A 25,407-nucleotide genomic window follows, 5' to 3' on the forward strand; every position below is an offset into this window, starting at 1 on the left:
TGTGTGTTGCAAGAAACTAGCAATAAAACTATGATTTTTGAAGAGAAAAGACATAGTTGCCACGTAATCATCCAGAACATGGTATTTCTGATATTTCTTAATCTATCAGAATAACTCTACTTTTGATATTAAAGTCAACCTGGACATGGTGTGGAATTGCTCTCTAACATCTCGTGCATGCACAAACAACCAAATGGTCAAGACATGAACATAGCATTAGTGCTTTCTGAGTAAGATTTATGGAATCATTTCATGAGAATGTTGCACAAACAATGAAGGGAAGCATCTACATTCTGCATGGGGACTACAGTATCTTATACATTACCATCAGCATCCCGGATATATCTTAAAGGACAAGTCCACCTTCATATACATAAGGATTGAGAGAATGCAGCAATATTAGTAGAACACGTCAGTGAAAGTGGGAGGAAAACTAAACAATCCGTTCAAAAGTTACGAATATTTTAAGTATCTGCGCAGTCACTGCTGGAAGAGAAGACTACCGGTACTACAGTGTATGATGTCACATGCGTACAACTATTATAAAGAAAATATATATAAAAAAAGAGAATTTCACAAAACTTTACTTTTTTGATAAAGTGCACAGTTCTTCGACTTGCTACTGACGTATGTTAAGGGTAATATTATTCCCCCTGCCTTCTGAAAGAAAGAAGGCGAGTGTTCTTTTGTTATGCGAGAAAAATGGAAATATGATGAATTTTCTTTATATCGTTGTACTCATGTGACATCACAAGCTATAGTAGTCTTTTCATCCAGACGTGACTGAGCAGAAACTTAAAAAGTTAATAACTTTTTAACGGATTGTCCGATTTTGCTCAAACTCTCACTTATGTGTTCTACTAATATTGCTGCATTCACTCGACCCACATGTCTATGAAGGTGAACTTGTCCTTTAACATCTGAGCGTGGCTGTATTTTATCCAGCTAAATGGGCGAAGCCTGACCAAGGGACGGGACCACCTGATGTGGGTGTTACTACAGTTCATCTCCGGGAGTATCAAGAAGGCCTCTCTGGAGGAGTTTCTTCCAGTTCTCCGGCTGTCTGACCTTCTCTACCCTGAGAAGAAGGTATACATGCTTCTTTCTTCTTAGATGATGACACAAGTGGCTCTACTGGCAGGCTAGGACTTGGAAGTTTTTTGGCTTGTGTTGACAAACATGTTAGAACTGTGTTTTGATAAAGAGTGCAATGGTTGTTTGATAAGTATTGGTTTGTAGCATTAAAAAAAAAAAGTATTGGATTGATGATATTGGACTGCTGAAAGATGTCAATTTTGTGCTTATATTCAGGGGTTGGTCAAGAATAATCATAGTGCCTATTACCAGTTGGCAGTTGAGATGGTGGGTGCTCATCATCTCCACCTCCCTAGTTTAATGCTTAGCATCATGATAAATTTTAGTATGTGTCCCATGACCTCCTCCATTTACACTGGAATATTAAGATCAGATTTTGGCAATTGTTCACTGTAGTTTTTTGGTGTACTTGTATCGCATCTCCATTTTACCCACACTTTTGAACAACACCATAATATAGTTGGGTCATGTTTTTGCGCAGTTGATGAGTCACATGTACTACATTCGTTCATACAATGCGTGGGTTTCTCTGCAGGGTCTGAAAGTACCAGACGTCAATCACCCATCCTGCACCCATGTCTTCTCCATGGCTTGCATCTGGAACCACTTGGACCACAAGGCGCAAAAGGAGAAGACCCCTCTCCAAAGACCACCCCCTCCTGCTATCAGGACGCACCTAGAGTGAGTCATTCACTACCTTTCATGGGCTCCAGTGTTTCTTCCTTCTAATATTGAATAACGTGACAGTCTCTGCACCCACATATAGCATCTGACGCAACAAGATGCGGAAAGTAAATTAAGTAATTCCACATTCATTTGGCAAACTCTTTGTATGTTCTTGAAAGAGTCCATTCACTGACTTTATCGTTCATAAACGTGTCCGGGCATTTCAGCACCTTTGGGAGAAAGAAAAATTTCCATGTCCAAATTTTGATCGAGACCAAAATTTGGACACAGAAATAAACTTCCTGACACCTTTGGTAACTTGTGAGGATAGCGCGAGGACATCCCGTCATTCCGTAACACTTCTGCGAACGTGCCTAAAAGAATCCTACAGTGCAGGCAGCTTCATGAAAGTGGAAAGCACCCAGAATGTTTCAGGACAGCGCAGTGCCGTTGCAGATCTAAAAATGCAAGTGTGCGAAGGCGCTGTGGACCTCTGTGGTCAAGACACAAAAGAGTTGAAAGGTTCCAATGATCAAAAGGATTTTGAAAGTCAAAACTAAATGCAGCATTATGCCTATGAAACACAAAAAGACAAAGAAGGGCGACGATGTCCCTATCCTAACCACACAGACAAACCTGTTTTCCTCTGATGAAGAACAGGTAAATGTTAGCATTTTGGGACACCCGATGAAGAAGGCAAGTAAGCAGAAGACAGTGGATACTTTGTCAACAGTATCTAGGAAGAAAAGGAAGCAGCCCCCTGAGCTACTTGTAATTTGTTGTTTCACTCTTTTCATAAATAATTTTCATATGAGGGATTTTTAGTGGCTGCCATTACATAGCACATCATTTTGTTCATTGCAAATGTGACCACCCAGCTCAAGACAAACAAAAATAGAGCTATATACTGTATATGCCGAATATTTCGCGAGGTTTTTATTTTTGCGAATTTCGCGAGTCAGGTCCTATTCGCGAAATCAAAGACACGCAAAAATATTGACTCTGATCCCGATGTGAATGTAATGTACATGTGAACCCTTCTCTGTTCAGTACAGGACTCCAAAATCGCGAATTTAACCACTTGCGAAATCATCGTGAATTTGCGAAAATTTAGACTCGCGAAATATACATGTATGGCGTATACAGTAAGTAAAAATGAATTTTTCATTTTTAAACTTATTTCAAAGTACTAAGATCTAAGCTTAAAAAAAAGAAACGTATTGAACTGTAAACCCATTCAAAAATTAATTGTCCCCGCCGAACGAGTTCGAGCAGGGGACTATGAAACGGGCTCCGTACGTGTGTGTGTCCGTGTGTCTGTCCGTCCGTGTGTCCGTCTGTCCGTCCGTGCGTCCGTGTGTGATCAAAATGTTCAAAATGCTACTCCTTCGCCATTTCTAACCCGATTTTGATTCTGTTTGCTTTATATGATAGCACTACATAGGAGCTTTGAAACTTCTATACAGAATTTCAGTTGTGACCTTTGACCTTGACCTTTGACCTATATTGTACATTTTGCTTCAAAATGCTACTCCTTCGCCATTTCTAACCCAATTTTGCTTCCGTTTGCTTTATATGATGGCACTAGGTGAGGGCTTCAAAACTTCTACACATAATTTTGACCTTTGACTTCGTTGACCTTTGACCTTGATTTTTGACCTATATTGTACATTGGCTACAAAATGCTACTCCTTCGCCATTTCTAACCCGATTTCGATTCCGTTTGCTTTATGTGATGGCACTAGGTTAGTGCTTCAAAACTTCTACACAGAATTTTGACCTTTGACTTCTTTGACCTTTGACCTTGATTTTTGACCTATATTGTACATTTTGCTACAAAATGCTACTCCGTCGCCATTTGTAACCCGATTTCAATTCCGTTTGCTTTAAGTGATGGCACTAGGTGAGGGCTTCAAAACTTCTACACAGAATTTTGACCTTTGACTTCTTTGACCTCTGACCTTGATTTTTGACCTGTATTGTACATTTTGCTACCAAATGCTACTCCTTCGCCATTTCTAACCCGATTTCGATTCCGTTTGCTTTATGTGATGGCACTAGGTTAGTGCTTCAAAACTTCTACACAGAATTTTGACCTTTGACTTCTTTGACCTTTGACCTTGATTTTTGGCCTATATTGTACATTGGCTACAAAATGCTACTCCTTCGCCATTTCTAAACCGATTTCGATTCCGTTTGCTTTATGTGATGGCACTAGGTGAGGGCTTCAAAACTTCTACATAGAATTTTGACCTTTGACTTCTTTGACATTTGACCTTGATCTTTTTACCTATATTGTACATTTTGCTACTAAATGCTACTTCCGGCAGGGACATATATTACGCACCGCGTAATTTCTACTTTTCCTTGTTGAAATAAGAGATAGTGAGGAGGTGCAGTTTCATAAATTCAAAAAAGAGAGAGAAAAGCAAATTTAAAGATTGGGATCCCTAAGGCATGATCTGCACGAGCATAAAAAAAAAGTGTTGTATTTCACAGTGAAAGAATTGCATGTCCAGAAATTCTGCTAATATCTCAATTTAGGTTTTTCAAATTTAACAGTTATATTTAGAGAAGAGTTTACTCTCCCAGATGAGAGAAGCTTCTCATCTCAAACACACTTGGCTTAAAAAGAAAAGAAAAAAGATTGACAACAAAATCCTCTACCTCTACCTCCCGAAAGATTCTGCCTAAGACTCAAGGGGTGGGGGAAGGGTCCCTTAACATTTGCCCTTGACACCCCCCCCCCATTTCTCCCTCAGCCACTCGCTCAGCCACTCGCCCTTAAAAAAAAAAAATACAGGAGTTCTCTGACCCTTACACAAACATAGTGATACCCACATTTTGTCCTGATCCCCCAACATTTTCCCCGCAGTCACACTGACCCACACACACACATACTGTACTCACCTTTCCAGCTTATTAAAAGGTGCAAATACATGTAGCTTATATCAGTATTCATATTTCCTTTTAAACATTTGAAAAGATAATTTTCCACCTGTTCGTGAATTTTTCACCCAATGACCATCCCATCTGAGTGTGTTCTGCCCAAAGAACAGGCTTCAGAGGGGATAGCCGCACCAAATTACCAATTAAAAACAAAGGAAATAGATCAGGAATACATATGCACTACCCCCCCCCCCCCACACACACACACACACCGCCTTAGCAAATTACTTAATGATATAGATGCCTCGAAGTTAATTTTGTATGAAAAGAACACATTCCCTAAACTTCTTACTGACATATGTCAAAGGTAATGATATTCTCCCCTGCTTTCTGAAAGAGATTAGTCAAGACTCTTTCATTGTTCCAGAAAAACAAAATTTGTAAATTTATATCTTTTTTTTATGTTAATCGTTCTGCAGTGACGTTGAGAAACTGTTATAGTCTTCTCATCCAGCAATAGCGTGATTTTCCTCAAATTGTACTGATGTGTGCTTTTAATATCACCACATTTCACTTAATCCACACATTTCAGAGAATCATTCCCCTTTGATGTTGGGTAGATTATAAAAGTTGAAGTACAAAATAAATATGAAGAATGAATTTGTGTCTATCTTAGAGGGCAAGGTTTCAAAGAGGTACAACATACTAGTAATCTTTATGATTCACCCCTTTTTTGCACAAAAAATAAATGAAAAGATGCTTTTTCTGTGCTTGTCTACACCACACTAGTATGGCCCATTTCAATTCATTTTCTGACTTCTGTTCATCACAAAAAATGAATAAAAAGATGCTTTTTCTGTGCTTGTCTACACAACACTAGTATAGCCCATTTCAATTTATTTTCTGACTTCTGTTCATGTGCTTTTACATTTGCTGCTACTCCTCTGTAACATATTGTCACAAAATGCTTTGGTGAACTAAAGCACAATTATACAATGCAATTTCAGGTGTTGTGCGGTGTAAGGCTAAAGATCCCCACTGGTTATTATCCTTCCACCTTCCTCTCTTTATCTTTGTCTCTCACATCAGGTATCTCCAGCAAACATTCAAGACTCAGCACCTCCCACTGACTGACTACAGGATAGCTCTGCAGTTCAATGCATGTAAGTGTTTGAGTTCTGCACAAAATTGCTATATTATGGACCCTTTGTATAGCTGCCACCTGCCTAATGCAGCCAGCAGCACTCACTTTGTATCCCGTCGTGAATATCTACCTGCGTATAGCGGCCACAAAAAGAATTTAGCTGAACCGTTAAAGGGGAAATCCAGTCCAAATATTAGTCTGATAAGAAAAAGTAAAATATTGCAAGTTCAACGGTATAACTTTGATCGAAATCGGATGAAAAATAAGGAACTTATGACATTTTGAAGTTTCACTAATTTGGGGGGAAACAGTTCATGAACAGTCAATATGAATATGCAAATGGCAAAGTGAGCATGTCATTTCCTCACAACTTACCATATACGTAGTTTCTACATAAAATTGTGGAATTTCCAGTTTTTCATTCAAACGCAGTTATGCCTGAGGCTCAAATCCTCGTATATCTAACTGATCACTATTCTGAAGTTCTACAACCAGGGATAATGTCATGTTTCAGACTTCAGTGACAGAAACATTGAATTTTCATCATTTTTTTTGTACATGATCAATGGAAAATTGTGAGGGCATGACATGGTTAGCTCACTCATTTGCATATTCATATCCACTGTACAAGAACCGTTTTGCTGAAATTAGCAAAACTTCAAAATGTCATAACTTCCTTATTCTTCATCCGATTTCAGTCAAATTTGTACTGTTGAACTTGTAAGATTTTACTCTTTTTTATCAGACTAACTTATATTTGGACTGGACTGGATTTCTTTAAATCAGCCATGAATACAATGTCTTTTACGTTCATTGCATGAATTCCACTGAGTTCTAGCTCAGTCACACTCACACAGACACGACTGGCAAAATTAATGCAGCTCTTTGCGACCAAAAGCTGCCTTACCACTCACTTGAATAGATTAGATCTAGGCTTCAGTAATGTTGCCCTGAAGATGCTACAAAGGCAAAGACAACTCCCAATAACATCGTAGAATTTTACTAAAATGCCGACTAATTAGTGATTAAAATCCCTTTGAATAAGGACAATGTGGTGGTACATGTACTTGTCTGGGTATTGTTTGTTGTTTACATATTAAGCTTCACACATTATCCATTCAAGGGGTGGGGGAAGGGTCTCCATAGAACTCAGCACTTGTGAACCCGTTCATGCAAACTAGTACAAACCAGCGCATTTCCTCCAGGCCCAAAATGTTCTATTTAAAATCAAAAGAACAGAACCAGGCAAAGAATAAATAAATAAATGAAAGGAAGTGATTGTACAACAAAAATCCTCAAAAAAGCTGCACATGCAAACTTTTAATTGCTGGTTGTTGTTTTTTATACCCCCGCCACACGTAGTGTGAAGGGGGTATATAGGAATCACCACAATGTTGGTCGGGCGGATGGTCGGGCGGTCGGTCGGTCTGTTGCAAAATCTTGTGTCACGAACTCCTACAGTTTTGAAGCAATTTAAATGAAACTTAGGGTAAATGATGATATTGAGGTATAGATGTGCAAGACATGTTTTTTGTGTTTGTCAGACAATACATTGCCATAATTTTACCAAAACCTTGTGGATTGAATAACTTCCATAGTATTTAAGCAATCAATTTCAAAATTGGTATCTATGATGATCTATAGGTGTAGTTATGCAAGACACTCTTTGTGTTTGTACTTGACAAAGCGTTGCCATGGTAACCGCATGTTTTCTTCGAAATCTTGTGGAGTGAACAACTTCCACAGTTTTGAAGCAATTGAAATCAAATTTGGTAGGCATTATGGCCTTGGGGCATAGATGTGCAACACATAATTTTTCTGTTTGTCGGACAAAGCGTTGCCATGGTAACCATAATGTTACCCAAACCTTGTGGATTGAATAACTTCTACATCATTCAAGCAATTAACCCTAACTTATCTGGGCTATTTTGCAAGCTTGAATTCCTGGGGGGGGGGGGGGCCATTATGGCCCCCCTTCAGATCTCGGCCGTTGATCGCGCGATCGCCACAAAATTTTGCATGAACATAAAGCCGGATGTAATCTACAACACTGTTAAGTTAAATTTTCAAAAAAATTGCATTTTCTATTTTAAATTGATTATGCAAATATATGCAAAAAACCTCATTTTCGTCTGTAATTGGCTTATAAAAGCTTATGGAATGCATGATCTAGAAGTGTAGTTTTGCGAGACACCAATGTGTTAGTTTAAGGAAAATGTGTTGCCATGGTAACCACTCATTTTTGTATCAAAATAAACCATTCAGCTATGAAGGTCAAAATTTGGTGTGTATGATGGTCTTTAAGTGTAGTTATGCAAAATGTCCCTTGTGTTTGTATCAGACAGTGCATTGCCATGGTAACCACACTTTTTACCCAAACCTTGTGGAACTCGGTGTCAACTCTGTAATTGTACAGTAAACTAAAATTATTCCGTTTCCAATTCGAGAAGTGCACAAACTTGGTATAAAACGTCATTGCCCTCATGACATCACACACTATAAAGCGACACTAGGGGCGGGGGTATTGATCACCTTCAGTGATAATTCTAGTTAGGAATAACATGCGGCATTTTCTGCTATTATAAAATGCAAGTATTGAAATTCAAAATGGCCACCAACCTGTCTATAGCAGCCACTTGTCTATAGCGGCCACTTTTGAGATTTCCTTTGGGTGACTGCTATAGACAGGTTTGACTGTACAATTTTGAAGTGGTGAAGTCTATTTCTGCTACTGAGTGTTATAAAATGCAAGTATTGAAATTCAAAATGGCCACCAACCTGTCTATAGCGTCCACTTTTGTTGTTTCCCTTGGGTGGCCACTAATAGACAACAGGTTTGACTGTGCCATTTTCTAGTGGTGAAGTCCATTAGGTAGTTTCAATAATCATATTTTTGATTTAATGGATAGAAACTAATGTGAATATTTTTCCTTTGTGTCAAGGGTTAGAGGTCAATCTGTGGTCAGTGATCTAAATTCAATTTATACCCTACTGTTAATGAAGAGCCATGTACATATACATCACATAATTGTGATTGCATGAAAAGTAATGTCTTCTCAGTTGACTGCATGGCAGGCAAAGTGCTCTAGTTTTGTGTTATGTGTGTAGGTGGTGTGTTCAAAGGAATATGTTACATCTTCATGATGCATGGTTCCCAAGAGGATCGTATTTATGATCACTAGAGCTCTAATGCCCGTGATGAGTGCATTTTCTGTGGCTTTCCTTGTCCCATTGGTCCATGATAGACTCCACAGCTGAAGAGGTGTCACAACGCCCATTCCAAACCCTGGTGGAGAATGTTTATATCACCAATTCCAACTCAACAGTACCACTGCCAGGACCAAGCTCCTGTGTGGCAGTAGGACTGACAACACCCATCCCTCTCACCCTCTTGGACTCACTTACTGTCCATGCCAAAATGAGGTAGGTGGCAGATGCAGTTCTACATAATGCAGTTTAAGACAATTCTCTTGAAAATGTCTGTATGTACCTAGGAAAATCCTGGGAAAAGAAATGTCAGTTGTAGGAAAGGATTTAAGGGATTTATTTATTTCTTGGAATTAAAAGAAAAATGTGATGAATATGCTTTTCATGCATTTTAAGCAAGATTTTGCTGTTGATTTCAGCTGCAAATCCCAAGCTTGTACCAAGAGTGGGAGCAAGTAGAAATGTGTGGAGAAAACTTTTGTGCACCTATACCTCTACAATATCTGATTTTCTTGACTGTACAGTTTGTATCTCCACTGTGCATGGACAGCATTTGAAGTGCTTTTATGATATTCTCATAAAATGAGTAATTGCTCAAGCTTGTATATATAATTGTAATGTTATTTATGCTGCTCTCTCACTCTCTTTCTCTTTGTGGTAAGCACAGTAAATGTTACTAGAATGAGATCAGATATATATCAATTTCATGACCAAACATTGTCTCTCCCTCTTCAAGTGTGATTCATGTGATTGTGAACAAGATTGTTCAGTGGCACAAGCATCCAGGAACAGCTCTATCACCTGCATTGGTTGAAACCTACAGCAGACTCTTGGTGTACATTGAAATAGAAACCCTTGGCATCAAAGGTTTCACCTGTGAGTATATCATGGTCAAGTCCACAATCATTGTTACATTGTACACTTTGTACTTGCAGATTCAGTGCTGTCATTTCTTGTTTACATACCAGAATGCTGTCCCGCTCAATTCAATAATTATCAATGTAACCTTTTCTTTCCCTGTGAAATGAATTGACTTAATATATTGAACTGTTTTCAGAAAAGATTGCAATCTGCATGGTCAGGTCGTATGTTAAAACACTGCCACTCTCTGTCATTAAAATCTGAAAATGATTAATTCCGCAAAATGTGCACAATTTCAATTTTCATGACTGTAAGTACAATATCCTACAATATTTCAAGTAGAGGATTTCTACTTACAATGTCTCAATTACTGCAATTACTGTCTACTTTGGTGTCCATATGTGTGTCTCAGTATTTCTAGTGGAGTAGGGGGGGCTGATTTCAAGTGTGCTTTAAGATCTGACATGAATCACTTTGCAAAAAAAAAAAAAAAAATCCATTGATAAATTTGAGAAAGATGAGAGTAGGATAGTGCTATAGTTTGTCTTTGGTAAAGTCTGGGTCAGTTTGGATAAAATGTTGACTTATTAGTCAAGGCGCTATTTCCTGTAAGAGGCTTAATTAAGGAGTTCGTTCAACCCACCCCGCAGAAAAGGTTTGACCAGACAAGGTGGTAGATGGGACCTCTATGAACATCCCCAGGTAGTATGTGGTTCCAAATTGTGGTGTCAGTAGAATTTTACTGGCCACTTTTCATCATGATTTGTTGGAACAAACGCAAAAGAGTCTGCGCACGTCAAGACCATTACACGCACCACTAGCACTGCTACAGGCGCCAGTGCCAGTGCTGCGTGTAGTAGTCTTAGCGCGCAAATACTTTTTCTTCGATAAACAAGGGGTTTGCCTGCAAACTAACTTTTCACGCCAAGCCGGGTTCGGTGTAGTGTAGTTTCTAGCCGTTTTTATTTCGTCTTTATTTCAAGAGTTCAAGCAAGCCGAGTGAGAGCGCATACCCGGTGATTGTGACGACCGAATCGCAATCACTGGGTGTGTGCTCTCACTCCACTTAGCGCAATATATACAGCGGGCTTCTGCATAATACACAAGCTGCAACTCAGAGAAATAAAGACGAAAAAACAGCTAGAAATTAAGACTAGGGTCGGTAAACGCTTGTCGCTATTTGGTGTCCATATGTGTGTCATCCATACAGTGGGATACATTGTAAGTTATAATATTGTGCATGGTTACCATGGTAACCGGATGTCTAAAGGTGACTGGTAACCCCCAAAATGCCTCCTGCTGCTGCAAACATTGTGTTTTTTTTTAATCTTATAGATGCAATAAAAAAACACAATTTTTTACTGATTTTCGTTAAAAAAGTTTTCCCTGTTGCCATGGCAACCAGTATTATCCAATCAGAATTTAGTTGTCAACTCAAAAACTAAAGCCCATGATTTCAAAAAGCTCAATAAGCATGTCCTTCCTTCTGCATAAAGTGTACGACATCAGGTATATGTGAAGAATATTTTGAAGCATTATCAAGTTACAGCAAAATTTGTAAGCAAAGGCATAATAAATGGCCATTGAAAGAAAGATATCATTCTCGAATAGCAAAATGCATGAAAAAGTTTCAACACAAATTTGACTTCAAAGCATAGGCAAATGTATATGGGCCATGACGCGAGAAAAGGGCCCTTAGCACCGCTGCGCGCAAACGCCAGAAAACTGCGCAGAAGTTTGACAAAGCAATACGCGCAAAAAAAAAAGATCAACTGGCTATAACTACGCGCACACGCATTGACGTATCAAAAAGTGACAGGATTTGGGCAAAACATGTTTTTTTTTAATGTCGTAATGAGGTCATTTAGGATTGGAATTTCAGAAAAAGGTTTGCATATCTAAGTGCGTCAGAGTTTCTTCTACAATGTGGAGGTGAAACCTCATTTTCGGTATTTAATGCCCTAAGGGCCCTTTTCTCGCGTCACGGCCCATATACAGTTTTTAATAATGTATGGACACAAATTTCCCTTAAAAATAAGATGAATACAGAAAGCAAAGCCAATATTCTATAGTAGCTCTTTCGAGTATTTACAGAGCGATGGTTATTCAAAACAATCCTGGAAAAGAGCTGAGGAAAGCAATTGATTGTTTATGTTCTTAAAGGAAGTTTATTCAAGAATACCGATAAATTCCTTTCTAAAGAAGGAATATACATGTGCGCTGGATTATCCATCAAAGAATTAAGCGTACTTTTGTGTTCGTTAGCTATTGTAAAAAAAAAAATGTATATATACAGGGCTGCACACTAACCCATTTTTTCTGCCGGTCCAACCTGTCTCTGTCGGACCGGTAAATGCCCCGTTTTACCATTTTTCACCGGTCCGAACAGAAAATTTACCGGTCAACAACGACAACCTAAAAAAACCTTTAAATGGCTTGCAAATTTATTTTCTTGTTTTTTATGGACGTATCCCCCCCCCACCCATATACATATTACAGATTAATATTTTATTGTAAAACTTGCATTATTTATTGCACAAGAAATTAAAAAAAGATAGGAAAAAATAGAATGTTTGTTTGTGAATTACAGTGTAAAATGATAATGAACAAAATCAGATTGTATCAAATGCGTTTGTGACTTTTTCTAAACATCTGCGCCCGAACTTGCTGCGTAACCTGCTCTTCGTGGTCAGTTGGATTGCGACGATTTGATGAATCATTTTAGCTGTGACATTTTCTGATGCACGCGCTACAAGGGGTTCTTTATTTTTCTCCCGATAATCTATTCACATTATTTTGTGCATGCGTTCTTGAAAGGTACATGACATGCAGGGCCGAATTCGCAATCCTTTTTTGCGCCCATTTCCACCTCAAATATTAGCGGGATTGTGACGATTTAATAAATTACTTTATAGGCTGTAATATTTTCTCATGCATGCGCCAAAAGAGGTTGAAAATGGGTCCTTTATTTTTTCCCGGTAAACTCTTTGAATTTTGTAAGTGCGTTTTTAAAAGATGCACCACATGGCCGAATTCATGATACTTTTTGCGCCTACAGCTGTATTTCTACCTCAAATATGAGCGGGATTGTGACGATTTCATAAATTACTTTGGCTGTAATCTTTTATTATGCACGCGCCAAAAGGGGTTGAAAATGTGTCCTTTATTTTTTTCTGGATAAACTCTTCAAATTTCAGAAGTGCATTCTTAAAAGATGTTTCACACGGCCGAATTCATGATGCTTTTGCGCCTATTTCTACCTCAAATATCAGCGGAATTGTGGCGGTGTCATGAATTACTTCGGATGTAACTTTTTGTGATGCACGCACCGGCTAGAATGGTTGATAATGCGTTCTTTATTTTTCTCTCCATAATCTCTTCGCATTCCGTACATGCGTTCTTTAAAGGTATATACGACACGGCCGAATTCACGAACCTTTTTGCGCCTATTTCTACCTCAAATATCAGCGGGATTGCGATGATTTTATGAATTACTTCGGCTGTAATCTTTTATGATACACGCGCCAAAAGGGGTTGAAAATGTGTCCTTTATTTTTCCCCGATAAACTCTTCGCATTTCGTAAGTGCGTTCTTAAAAGATATACGACACGGCCAAAAATCATCATTCTTTTTGCGCCTATTGTTTCCTCAAACTTCAACGGGATTGCGATGATTTCATGAATTATCATTCGGCTGTAATCTTTATGATGCACGGGCCAAAAGGGGTTGAAAATGTGTCCTGTATTTTTCTCCCAATAATCTCTTCGCATTTGGTACATGCAAATACGACACGGCCGAATTCACGATCCTTTTAGCGCCTATTTCTACATCAAATATCAGCCGAATTGTGGCGATTTCATGAATTACTTCGGATGTAATCTTTTATGATACACACGCCAAAAGGGGTTGAAAATGTGTCCTTTATTTTTCCCCGATAAACTCTTCGCATTTCATAAATGCGTTCTTAAAAGATACACGACAAGGCCCGTGAAAAATCATGATTCTTTTGCGCCTATCGTTTCCTCAAACTTAAACGGGATTGTGATGATTTTATGAATTATCATTCGGCTGTAATCTTTATGATGCACGGGCCAAAAGGGGTTGAAAATGTGTCCTGTATTTTTCACCCAATAATCACTTCGCATTGCGTATGTGCCTATACATCATGGCCAAATTCACGATCCTTTTAGCGCCTATTTCTATGAAACATCAAATATCAGCGGGATTGCGATATGTCATTAATTATTTCGGCTGTAATCTTTTGTGATACATGCACCAGAAGGGTTGAAAATGCGTTCTTTATTTTTCTCCCGATAATTTCTTCGCATTTGTGCATGCGTTTTCAAAATTATACACTGCATGCAGGGCCGAATTTGAGATTCTTTTTGCGCCTATTATTGTTTACTCAAATTCCAATGGGATTGCGAAATTTTCATGAATTACTATTCGGCTGTAATCTATATGATGCAAGCGCCAAAAGGGGTGAAAATGGGTCCTTTATATTTCTCCCGCTAATCTTTTCCCATTTCGTACATGCGTTCTTAAAAGGTATACGACACAGCCGAATTCTCGATCCTTTTTGCGCCTATTTCTACTCTCTAAAAAAAAAAAATGGAGTGAAAATATTCACTCTTGAAAGAGTGAATACAAAAAAGAGTGAATTTAGAGTGAAATTGGAGTGAATTTCGAGTGAAAATGTTCATTTTCACTCATTTTGGAGTGACCTCAGGGATCACTCGAAGATTTTGGAGTGATCCCTGAGAACTCGAAAACGAGTGAAAATTAACATTTTCACTCGAAATTCACTCCAATTTCACTCTAAATTCACTCCTTTCTGTTATTCACTCCTTAAAGAGTGAACATTTTCACTCATTCTTTTTTAGAGAGTACAAATATCAGCGGGATTGTGGCGATTTCATGAATTACTTCAGATGTAATCTGTTGTAATGCACGCACCAGAAAAGTAAAAATGTGTTTTTTATTTTTCTCCCGATAATCTTGTCGCATTTGTGCATTCGTTTTTTATTAAGACCAACACGGCATGCAGGACTGAATTCAAGATCCTTTTGCGCCTATTATTTCCTCAAATTTCAACGGGATTGCGTTGATTTCATGAATTGTTTCGGGCTGTAATCTTTTATGATGCACTCACCAAATGTGTCCTTTATTTTTTCTTTTCTCCACTACATGTATAATCTCTTCGCATTTCGTACATAAGCTTTTGAAAGATACGACGCGGCCGGTCAAATTCATGATCCTTTTTGGGACGATTTCTACCTCAAATATGTAAGCGGGACTGAGATGATTTCATGACTTTTTTTTTTCTCCCTAGTATTGTCTCTTCACATTTTAATTGTGCATGCGTTCTTAAAAAGTACACGGAAGGGCCAATTTCGTGATCCTTTTTGCGCCGATCTTTATTATGAGACCATTCTGAACGAATGTGAAATGACTGTGTAAAATGAAAACGAACGCAATCAGATCCATTTACTGTATCGCTGAATATCGAATGTCTTTTTACTTTTTCTAAAAATCAACACAAATAAATAAGTTCTAACATAACTGCCACGCTGCTGCGAAGCCGGGATCGGATTGATCTTGCGTTAAAAAAAAAAAATCATGAGCAAAATGACCCAGAAATGAGTGCGCTTCTATCAATGCTTCTTGTCTGGCATGACCGCCGATCGCAAGCAAACGAAAAGCAGTTACACTGTACATGCTTTGCATGTACATGTATTGCATTGCATGGCAGTGCGTGAGCAGTGCCAAATGCGCAAGCGAGCGCGAATAACTGGTCAACTGCTAGTGCTCAAAACTACTGTACAAATTGCACTGGTAAAACGAAAACTTGCGTAAAACTTGTTGAACAATGCGATATCTTGCATTCTGTTTTTTCCTGATCGGGACTGCTCTTTTTCTTTCTACTGACCCCACCAATGCTTTTTTTTACTGGTCATGTCGGACCGGTAACTTGTGGATTTCCTGAAAAGTTACCGGTCCGACAGTGACTTTTACCGGTCGTTGACCGTCGGACCGGCGCCAGTGTGCAGCCCTGATATATATATATATATATATAGAGAGAGAGAGAGAGAGAGAGAGAGAGAGAATAAAATGAAATATCATGATATGTAGATTTTATTCAAAAAGTGCAGTAATTAATTAATGCCGAGGAGAGAATGAGGGAAAAATCTTGGGCGTCTTTTCCCTTTTTATCCAGACTAATTTTACAGTGTAGAGGTCATCTACAATGAGTGATGTGCACGAAAGGCAAAAGAAACAAACCTGTCTAAATTCCGGATATTTTTGGGAGTTACCAATCACCTGTAGGCATCCCGTTACCATGGTAACCATGCACAATATTATACCTTACAATGTATCCCATTGTATTGCTGACATCTCTAGCAACATGCACATATATAGTTTTAAGGCGTTTCGATGAATCCTTCGTGAAATAAATGCAAAAACTGTGATAATTTTGTCATTTTCAGTGCCCCAATAGCAACAAGCGTTACCGACCCTAGTCTTAATTTCTAGCTGTTTTTATTATGCCTCCGCCACGAAGTGGTGCCGGAGGCATTATGTTTTCGGGTTGTCCGTCCGTCCGTCCGTCCGTCCTTCCGTCCGTCCGTAATGAATTTTGTGGACAAGGTAACTATCAAAACCTGTTGAGGTATCCTAATGAAACTTGGCATGTATGTGTATTAGGGGGTGAAGTTGTGCCTATCAACTTTTGGGTGCACATGCTCAAGGTCAAAGGTCTAAAGGTCAAGGTCAAATACATAAAATTTCACTATTTCCACCACATCTATTGAATGCCAGAAGATATTTTCTTGAAACTTAGTGTATACATGTATTACCCAATTAAGATTCTCTGGTGAAAGTTTGGGTCATGAGGTCAAAGGTCAAAGGTCAAAAGGTCAGGGTCAAATACATAGAATTTCACTATTTCCACCATATCTATTGAATGCCTGAAGATATTCTCTTGAAACTTAGTGTATACATGTATTACCCAATTAAGATTCTCTGGTAAAAGTTTGGGTCATGAGGTCAAAGGTCAAAAGGTCAAGTAAAAATATTAAAACTTCTTTTTTTTTTCTCCATACCTTGGAAAATTGTTCAAGGTATCTTCATGGAACATAGTATATACATATACTGACTGGAAGTGATTATCTAGAGAATGTAGGGTTCATGAGGTCAAAGGTCAGGGGTCAAAGGTCAAGTGCAACACTTCAAAATTTTACTGTTTCCCTCCTATCATGCAATGCCAGCAGGGTTATTTTTTTTTTTACACTTGGTGTATACATGCATACATGTGTAACCTAATAGAAATTCTCTGGAAAGTTTTTTTTTTTCTTCTTTTTTTGCCTCAAAGGTCAAAAGGTCAAAGATCAAGTGAAAGTGCTGAACTAACTTTTTCCTCCATATCTCGGAAGTGGCTCAAGTTATCTTGAAACTTAGTACATATTATGCATGTTCTACCTGAAAGTGATTATCTTATGAATTTTAGGGTCAAGGGCCAGATGAAAATGGTAACAATTTACTATTCAATTCAGAAATTGCACTTTTTCTCCACACCTGTACCTTGAAAATTACTCAATGCCTAAATGTATGAATGAGTCAAAGTCGAGTTAAAGTCCTTAAATCCCTAGTTACATGCTCTCCTATTCATCCAATTAAACCTAGGTCAAGGAAGGTGAACATTCAACACATTTGTGACAAATTTGTCATTTCAATATTTTGCCAATTTTGTGAAAATGTAATCACACATTGTCCACATGTACTATCTAGACCTATTGGGAAAATCATGCATTATGGCGGAGGCATACCAGTCGCCAAAGCGACATTTCTAGTTTCGCCTTTATTTCTCTGAGTTACAGCTTGTGTGTTGTGCAGAAGCCCGCTGTATTGCGCTAAGCCGAGTGAGGGTGCATGCTCAATGATTGCCACAAAAAAAGGTTTGGGCATCACAATCGCTGGGTATGCACTCTCACTTGGCTTGCTTCAACTCGGAGAAATAAAGACGAAATAAAAACGTCTGGAAACTACACTACACCGACCCCAGCTTAACGTGAAAAGTTAGTTTGCAGGCAAAAACCGATGTTTGTCGCGGAAAAAGTCTTTGCACGCTAAGACAATAACTCGCACCACTGGCATTGGCGCCTGTAGCAGTGCTAGTGGTACGTGTAGTAGTCTTTAATAGTGTGCGCAGACGCTTCCTCGAAGAATATGGTCATGTCGCAACTAAAAAGGCCTGTAAAATGTCATTGATACCACAATTTGATATCACATACTACCTAGGGGTGTTCCAGAGGGTCCAACCGACCACCCCATGCAGTCAAACCTTTTCTGCGGGGTGGGTTGAACGAAGTCATTTTTTCTGGGTCGCTGCGCCTGGACTATATTATTTTAGGTCTACTAATTGCATCTTCGGATTATATATACGCAAAAAAAAACAACAAAAACAACTGATCAACAATTTATCCTACATCAACATACATAAGCGCTAACTTGATCAGTGTTTCTGTAGTAGCCATGACAAAAGAAATCATGGGCATACATACTCGGGCAGGACTCAGAAATTTCATGATTTTGAAAAATAAACTTAACAGTACAAAATATTTTGCCTGGATAGGAGTGTATGCATCTCCTATATCAGCTTTTACATTTGTTATTCATGCATTTCTGGTAAAATTTTACTTGAACAGAATCTAAAATCATCTCTTTGTTGATCTTCACCTGCAGGCAATGTGTTCCCCAAGGTATGTGAAGTGCAGGCTTGGGGCATCCTCAACACACTCTTGGAGTTGCTTAGTTACCGTCTCCACCACATCCAACCCCACTTCAGAGTCCAACTCCTGATCAATCTCCATAGCCTCAGCACCTTGCCTCAGACGAATCACAATCAGCTGTTCTATTGGTAGGAATCATGAAACTGTTTGTTCACTTCTTTGTGATGTGAGACACAAACTACATGTAAAGTGTACTAGTCAGATTCACAACATACAGGGCTTTTACCAACTTCAGGAAGCAAGAACATTTTACCAAATCATAATTTTTATGATTGCAAATGTAACTAAATGTTCACTGTTCATGATGACATTGACAACTGACAAATGCTTGTATAGTGATTGTAAAGTTCATGTGCTCCAAAGACATTTAAATTAGTAGTATTTGGGGAAAAGAAAATTATCAAGCTGACTAATGCATTGCTTGATATTGGTCAAATACAATCTTCATAATAGTAATTCGTTGTGATTAATGTTGCCGCAGCATTGAGAGTACTGCCCTGAGGATCATTACCAGCCTTGGAAGCGCAGAGGTCCAGCCCCAGTTGTCACGCTTCCTTCAGAAACCTATGCAGCTCTTGTCCCAAGAGTCTGAGGAGCTGAACAGAGCTCTTGTCCTCACTCTGGCCAGGGCCATGCATGTCACAGGTAAAGCATGCCCTCCGACTTCCAAAACTTGGGAGGGGATTGTTTGTTTGTTTGTTTATTTGTTTGTTTGTTTGTTTGTTTGTTTGTTTGTTTGTTTGTTTGTTTGTTTTTCATGTCATACATGATGCAAACTCCTTGGATATCAAAATGTTGGCCTTTCATGTCACATGTAACACAAACCCTTTGGATTCTCAAATGTATGCCTTTCACATCGCAGGTAACACATACCCCTTGCATACCAAAACACAGGATTTTCATATCCTCGCCTACCCTTTGACTTTCAAACCAAATTACAGTCCAGAAAAGAAATACACAAGTTTTCTAATATATATCTATTTTATTTATTTTTTTATCTCATAAGTCTATATTTTCCCCTAAAGGTATCTGAAGGAAAGATTGTTTGATAGAATTTGTCCTTTTGTTACTATCTGTTAGCTCAATAGGAGAGAATTTAAGATTTTAAGAATGTTATGACTATTCCAGGGTGGAGATTCATTGTCAGGGAATGTTTTAGCTCTGAAATTCTGTGGACTTTGTGATCAACTTGATGTTTGTCAAAGCAGATACTGTGAACAGTTAAACAAAGTCATGCTGTTGTGGGACTACAGGAATTTTCAATGATGCTGTTGCTTGTTATATGTATTGTCAGGCTCTGAGACACTGAGTGGAAGCTGGTGCACCGAAATCTTGTCCACTCTGGTCAGAAACACACCCCACAGTTGGGCCTCCCACACCCTCAAGTGCTTTCCTTCAGCACTACAACAGTTCTTCCAGCAGCGCAACATGCCAACAGAGATGCGGGGACTCAAGAGGGCAGTAGAAGATGAATACAGGCGGTGGACCAGTATGTAGATAAATTGCAGTCAACAGTCTTGTGCTGTGAAATATAATGTCATGATAAAGTTTAGCAAAGTGTGTTTTATGTTGGTGTAACTTTAGGGGCAGTGATTTTCCGTTTCAAAAAATTGCCTTTTCCGTTTCAGAAAATCATGAATTCCGTTTCAACACGGTGAAAAAACGGAAATTCCGTTTTCCCATATGAATTGTACATATAAAAAATGCAAATTCCGTTTACATGTATTTGCATGCAAAAATGAACAAAAATTAAATGATTGCTATTTGAAGTTTGTGTGCCTGTGTAATCGCGTATACATTCATACATGTTATGCATAGTGTATACCTAATGATTTCCAACCTCTGTACCACACACCCATGAAGACAAATGAAATGAAACATCAGTATTATAATTTATTTATTTCGACTGTCAAAACATGCACATGGCTCTCACTTGACTTTTTTCCTTGGTTGCCAGCCGGGCAACCTATAGAGTTTTTTAGGTTGCCAAATGGCGGTTTAGGTTGCCACAGTGATAATGTTCAAAGAGTATCGCATAATGTGTAAATCTGCAAGGTTAATTATGGCGATGATAAAGAGGGCTGTTTACACTACTGTTTACACTGCTGTCTACAAATTAGAAAAAAATATACAAAGTGAAATACGTCTCTGAGTCTCAACTAGTGACTTTATGGTAGTCAAGTGTTTTTATTCCTTTAGAAGCTGCAAACAGAATACATGATAATCAGTTTAATAAGCAGTGTTGATAAAAACTTCAGCACTAAAAGAACGATCAATCTATCTAAATCTTTCTTCAGTCAATACATTGTAATCCAGTTAATCATGCCGTGGGACAGTACATATTTGTGTATCACTATCAAAGCCTGGCCTGCAGTATCAACAACTATCATTATGTCCTCTTTCTTGACTTGCTAATCAAGTGACTTACAGTGTACGACTGTCTAGTCAAGTCTTTTTATTCGTTCAGAAGGTCTAAACAGATAAAAAAATTTCAGCACTAAAGGAACAATCAATTTATCTTTCTTCAGTCAATAATCCAGACAAGAAACTAGCACTCATTTCACTCTGATCTTTCCCCATTCTCGCCTCGGTCCCCCCCCCCACCCCCCCCCAAAAAAAAACGAGGAAAACACACACACATTGCAACACAACAAAAACCACTCCCCTACACCTTCCCGATTTCCGTGTTTCTGTAAGATGAAACGACATGTTCAAATACGAGAATAAAACAACAGTAGATATTGATTGAAACTCAAAACCCATTCATGCTGGTTCGGTGTAAAAATGGCAGAGGTAAAAATGGCAGAGGTAAAAATGGCAGGGGTAAAAATGGCAGAGGTAAAAATGGCAGAGGTAAAAATGGCAGGATAAAAAATGGCAGGGGTAAATATGGCAGGAGTAGAAATGGCAGAGGTAAAAATGGCAGAGGTAAAAATGGCAGAGGTAGAAATGGCAGGGGTACAAAAGGCAGAGGTAGAAATGGCAGAGGTAAAAATGGCAGAGGTAAAAATGGCAGAGGTAAAAATGGCAGAGTTTAAAAATGGCAGAGGTAGAAATGGCACAGGTAAAAATGGCAGAGGTGAAAATGGCAGAGGTAAAAATGGCAGGGGTAAAAATGGCAGAGGTAAAAATGGCAGGGGTACAAATGGCAGAGGTAAAAATGGCAGGGGTAAAATTGGCAGAGGTAGAAATGGAAGAGGTAAAAATGGCAGAGGTAAAAACGGCAGAGGTAATAATGGCAGAGGTAGAAATGGCAAAAGTACAATGTCAGAAGTATAGTGAGAGCGATTTCGTGAGATATAAACGTATGAAGAGGTTTCGAATGATAACCTAGCCAGAGCAAACTGTATTTATCGAATTTTCAATTCCAAATTGCAGGTTTGAAGAATATTGAATGAATTATATTTTAAAGAGATTAGAGCACTCTCAGCATTCTGGGTTTGATTCAAGTGCAGTGGCGTAATCTGTCTGTGTGCAGAGAAATAATAAACCAGCTAAGAGCCTAGTAGTCCTATGGGAAATTATTTTATTATTCAGTATTATCATTATTATCATTATTATTATTATTATTATTATTATTACCTATCAATATAAGGGGGTTCCAACAATGCTGCAAAGCCCTTAAACAGTTTAATCCTACGTTGTTTCGCCCAATGAAGTTATCACACACACACACACACACACACACGAACCCACCTTTGGTATAAACATATACGCAGATATACATACTCTCACATACACACTCTTACACAAATGAATTCCGCTCACGTCCAGGCTAGTATATTGTCATTATTTTTCATTTCTTGAACTGTTTAGTGTAAAGAAGTGAAGGAGACATAGTCGAAGCAAACCATTAATTTTTCACCTGTTCAATATTATTTTCTCACATTTAGGTTTCGTAGGAGCCTATTTATCTCACGAGGCCTGATCACGGCATAATGTAGAAGTAAAAATACAAAACGCAAAAAAACAAACTACAGCAGATGTATCGGCAGACATAAGTAAGCTCTTGCAAAATATCTTATTACATTGTTCAAGTATCATACGGCGCAAAAAAAAAAAAGCTTTTGCAAAATATTTTATTACATTGTTCAAGTATCACATGGCGGAAAAACAAAATCTCGAAATTTCTCCTAGTGGTAACGGAAACCAAATGGAAACAGTAAAAGATCCGTGCCAATAATATCATTTTTCATACCTTCATGTCTGTTATCAAGCAATTTTATTTTCAGAAGTTTGCACGCTTTTAAAAATACTTATTAATATAGTATAGGACCTACCAGATCTAAATTGAGTTTGATATTTTACTGACAAGATACCTGTAGAGCTGTATAGTGGTTAATATGTCCATTTTCAGGTGTACCGAGGCTCATCTTTTTACTGATATAATTGGATTGTTGACTGGCCGAGCGTTTTTCAAGTTACATGAGTGTCCCATATTTCACCCCGTGTCCCATTTCTCCCCGGTCTCCCCCGTGCTTTATTTCAGGAGAAGAAGGCACGAAAAGCGCATATTGCGAGAAAGGTGTCAGAAACATGAAGGAAAAAAATCTCTGTCACTTTAACCTCGTCCTCTCACATTTCAACGACTAAATCTTTATCAGTGGCATTTTTATTTCTAGCATTTTGACCACTGACATTTCGACCACTGACAACTTAACCTCTGACATTTTTACCACATAATCATTTACCTCTGCCATTTTTACCGCTGCCATTTTTACCTCTGCCATTTTTACCTCTGCCATTTTTACCCCTGCCATTTTTACCTCTGCCATTTTTACCCCTGCCATTTTTACCCCTGCCATTTTTACCTCTGCCATTTTTACCCCTGCCATTTTTACCTCTGCCATTTTTACCCCTGCCATTTTTACCCCTGCCATTTTTACCTCTGCCATTTTTACCTCTGCCATTTTTACCCCTGCCATTTTTACCTCTGCCATTTTTACCCCTGCCATTTTTACCTCTGCCATTTTTACCCCTGCCATTTTTACCTCTGCCATTTTTACCTCTGCCATTTTTACCTCTGCCATTTCTACCTCTGCCATTTTTACCTCTGCCATTTTTACCTGGCACCTTCATGCTAGGCAGGCCAGGCTGCCGTGTAACTTCAAAGCACATTCCGACAGCTGGCTGGTTGGCAGAAGAATTTGCGCGCGCGTGTAAATTTCTTGACTGGAGAGAGGGCCTGGGAACAGCCCACCGGTGGAACAGCCCCTTTCCCTGTTTACTCCAACGCCCCAGACAGTTCATGACCTCCAAGAATGCGCCAGTACACGCGGTTTCTTCTGTTGATTGGTCTCTCTCTCTCCACCCCTCCCCACCCAGTCTGGCATGGCACCTTGGCATCGTGGGATTTTTCTTTTTTCTGCGTGAACTTGGAGTTCACTCTTACTCTCCTGAATCATGCATTGTGCGCTGTGCTCTACACACGACACATACATGTGGAGTAGGCAGGCATAGCAAGTCACCACTCCACTCACCTGCCGACAGCTTACCGCGAGCAGAAAACAGTTAGACAGTTAGACAGTTTCTTCTGTTGCTGCTACTTTTACTGCCAAAATACTGGCTTTATCGGCGAGACACACATTGTGTTTTGGAATATAAATGGACTTTCTTCTACTATGGTTATGATTGTTGATGTTGGATTGAGTAAGTGTTCGACAGTTATTGAAATCGTGACATCGCTAGATCTAATGCCGTTAGACATCGCTAGAACTTGCAACTAACACAACTTGGCTTAGAAACTCAGTTTCTGCAGTCTGTGAATATCGTGGACATGTAATAATGATTAATTCACAGCTTCTGTTGGATTTATTTTTACTTTTATGTGTTTTATTTTGTTGAAAAGTGATTTTCCGTGTGGAATATTTTTTCCGTTTCAAAAAGCCGTTTCCGCGTTTTCCGTCCGTTTTCCGCGATCGCGGAAAATCACTGTCCCTATAACTTTCAAAATACAGTTGATTATGTGGATGCAGGATTCCTGTATTCATATTCATATAATTTCTGTCATGATTGGATTGTGAAGCAAGAAGTTCAAATTTAAAAAAGAAATGATATGGCAAGTTCCTAGATAAGGAGTTGCAAATTGATACTAAAGGAATGGTGTAGTTTTGGTTGAGATGGGGATTCAGGTTTTTATCCAAAAACAAAGCGAAACAAAGTATAACCTAATATAAGGTGGGTCCCACCTTTTATAAGGACCACTTTGTTTTGGGGTACGTATCTCAGTCATTTCAAGACCAAGTTTCATCAGATAAACTTTGAATTCCTCTTTAAATGTATACTCTTTTACATTTCATGCAAGTGGTTTCTTATTATCTCCCAAAAAGTTGAAACCTGAATCCCCATCTCAAGCTTTAAAACATCAATTCCATTCAAAAGTTATCATTGCTTGCACATACAGTGTAGTAGTGGTGGTTAAAACAAAAACAAAAAACAAAAAACAATGGCACGTCCTGAAGATTCATTTTAAACGTGTTTAATTCCAAATAAAAAGATGGCTTGCTGATTATCACTCTTTTACTGATGTATATATCCTGAGAAATGGCCAGTCAATGTTAATAGATGTTTTGCAATGTAAATGATACCGTAGTTGTGAACAATAGTCATAGCACTTCATTGCAATTTTTGCCCTTGTCAAGTGATGACATCAGATGCAGAGAGAGTCTGTCACTTCTCAACACCCACTACACCGCCTTACTTCTTGTGGTGAGTTTGGATTGTTTTTCTCTCTTATTACTATGTATTTGGTTTTCA

The 25,407-nt window shown here is 38.6% G+C and overlaps 1 protein-coding gene across 1 annotated transcript in view; it reads left to right on the top strand.

The window, feature by feature from the left end:
- The window catches only part of LOC139740695 (mediator of RNA polymerase II transcription subunit 23-like), a 122,473-nt gene that overhangs the window by 52,427 nt on the left and 44,639 nt on the right, over positions 1-25,407 (top strand). The window contains exons 13-21 of the mRNA XM_071651265.1: positions 946-1,089; positions 1,631-1,776; positions 5,740-5,813; positions 9,040-9,217; positions 9,738-9,877; positions 18,605-18,779; positions 19,133-19,296; positions 19,946-20,140; positions 25,293-25,359. Coding sequence (XP_071507366.1) covers positions 946-1,089; positions 1,631-1,776; positions 5,740-5,813; positions 9,040-9,217; positions 9,738-9,877; positions 18,605-18,779; positions 19,133-19,296; positions 19,946-20,140; positions 25,293-25,359 — 1,283 coding nt within the window. The remainder of the gene's footprint in view (positions 1-945; positions 1,090-1,630; positions 1,777-5,739; positions 5,814-9,039; positions 9,218-9,737; positions 9,878-18,604; positions 18,780-19,132; positions 19,297-19,945; positions 20,141-25,292; positions 25,360-25,407) is intronic.

The sequence above is a fragment of the Diadema antillarum genome, unplaced genomic scaffold, assembly GCF_040938485.1.
Source record: "Diadema antillarum isolate AM-2024a unplaced genomic scaffold, OU_Dant_1.0 seq00000875_RagTag, whole genome shotgun sequence".
NCBI lineage: Eukaryota > Metazoa > Echinodermata > Echinoidea > Diadematoida > Diadematidae > Diadema > Diadema antillarum.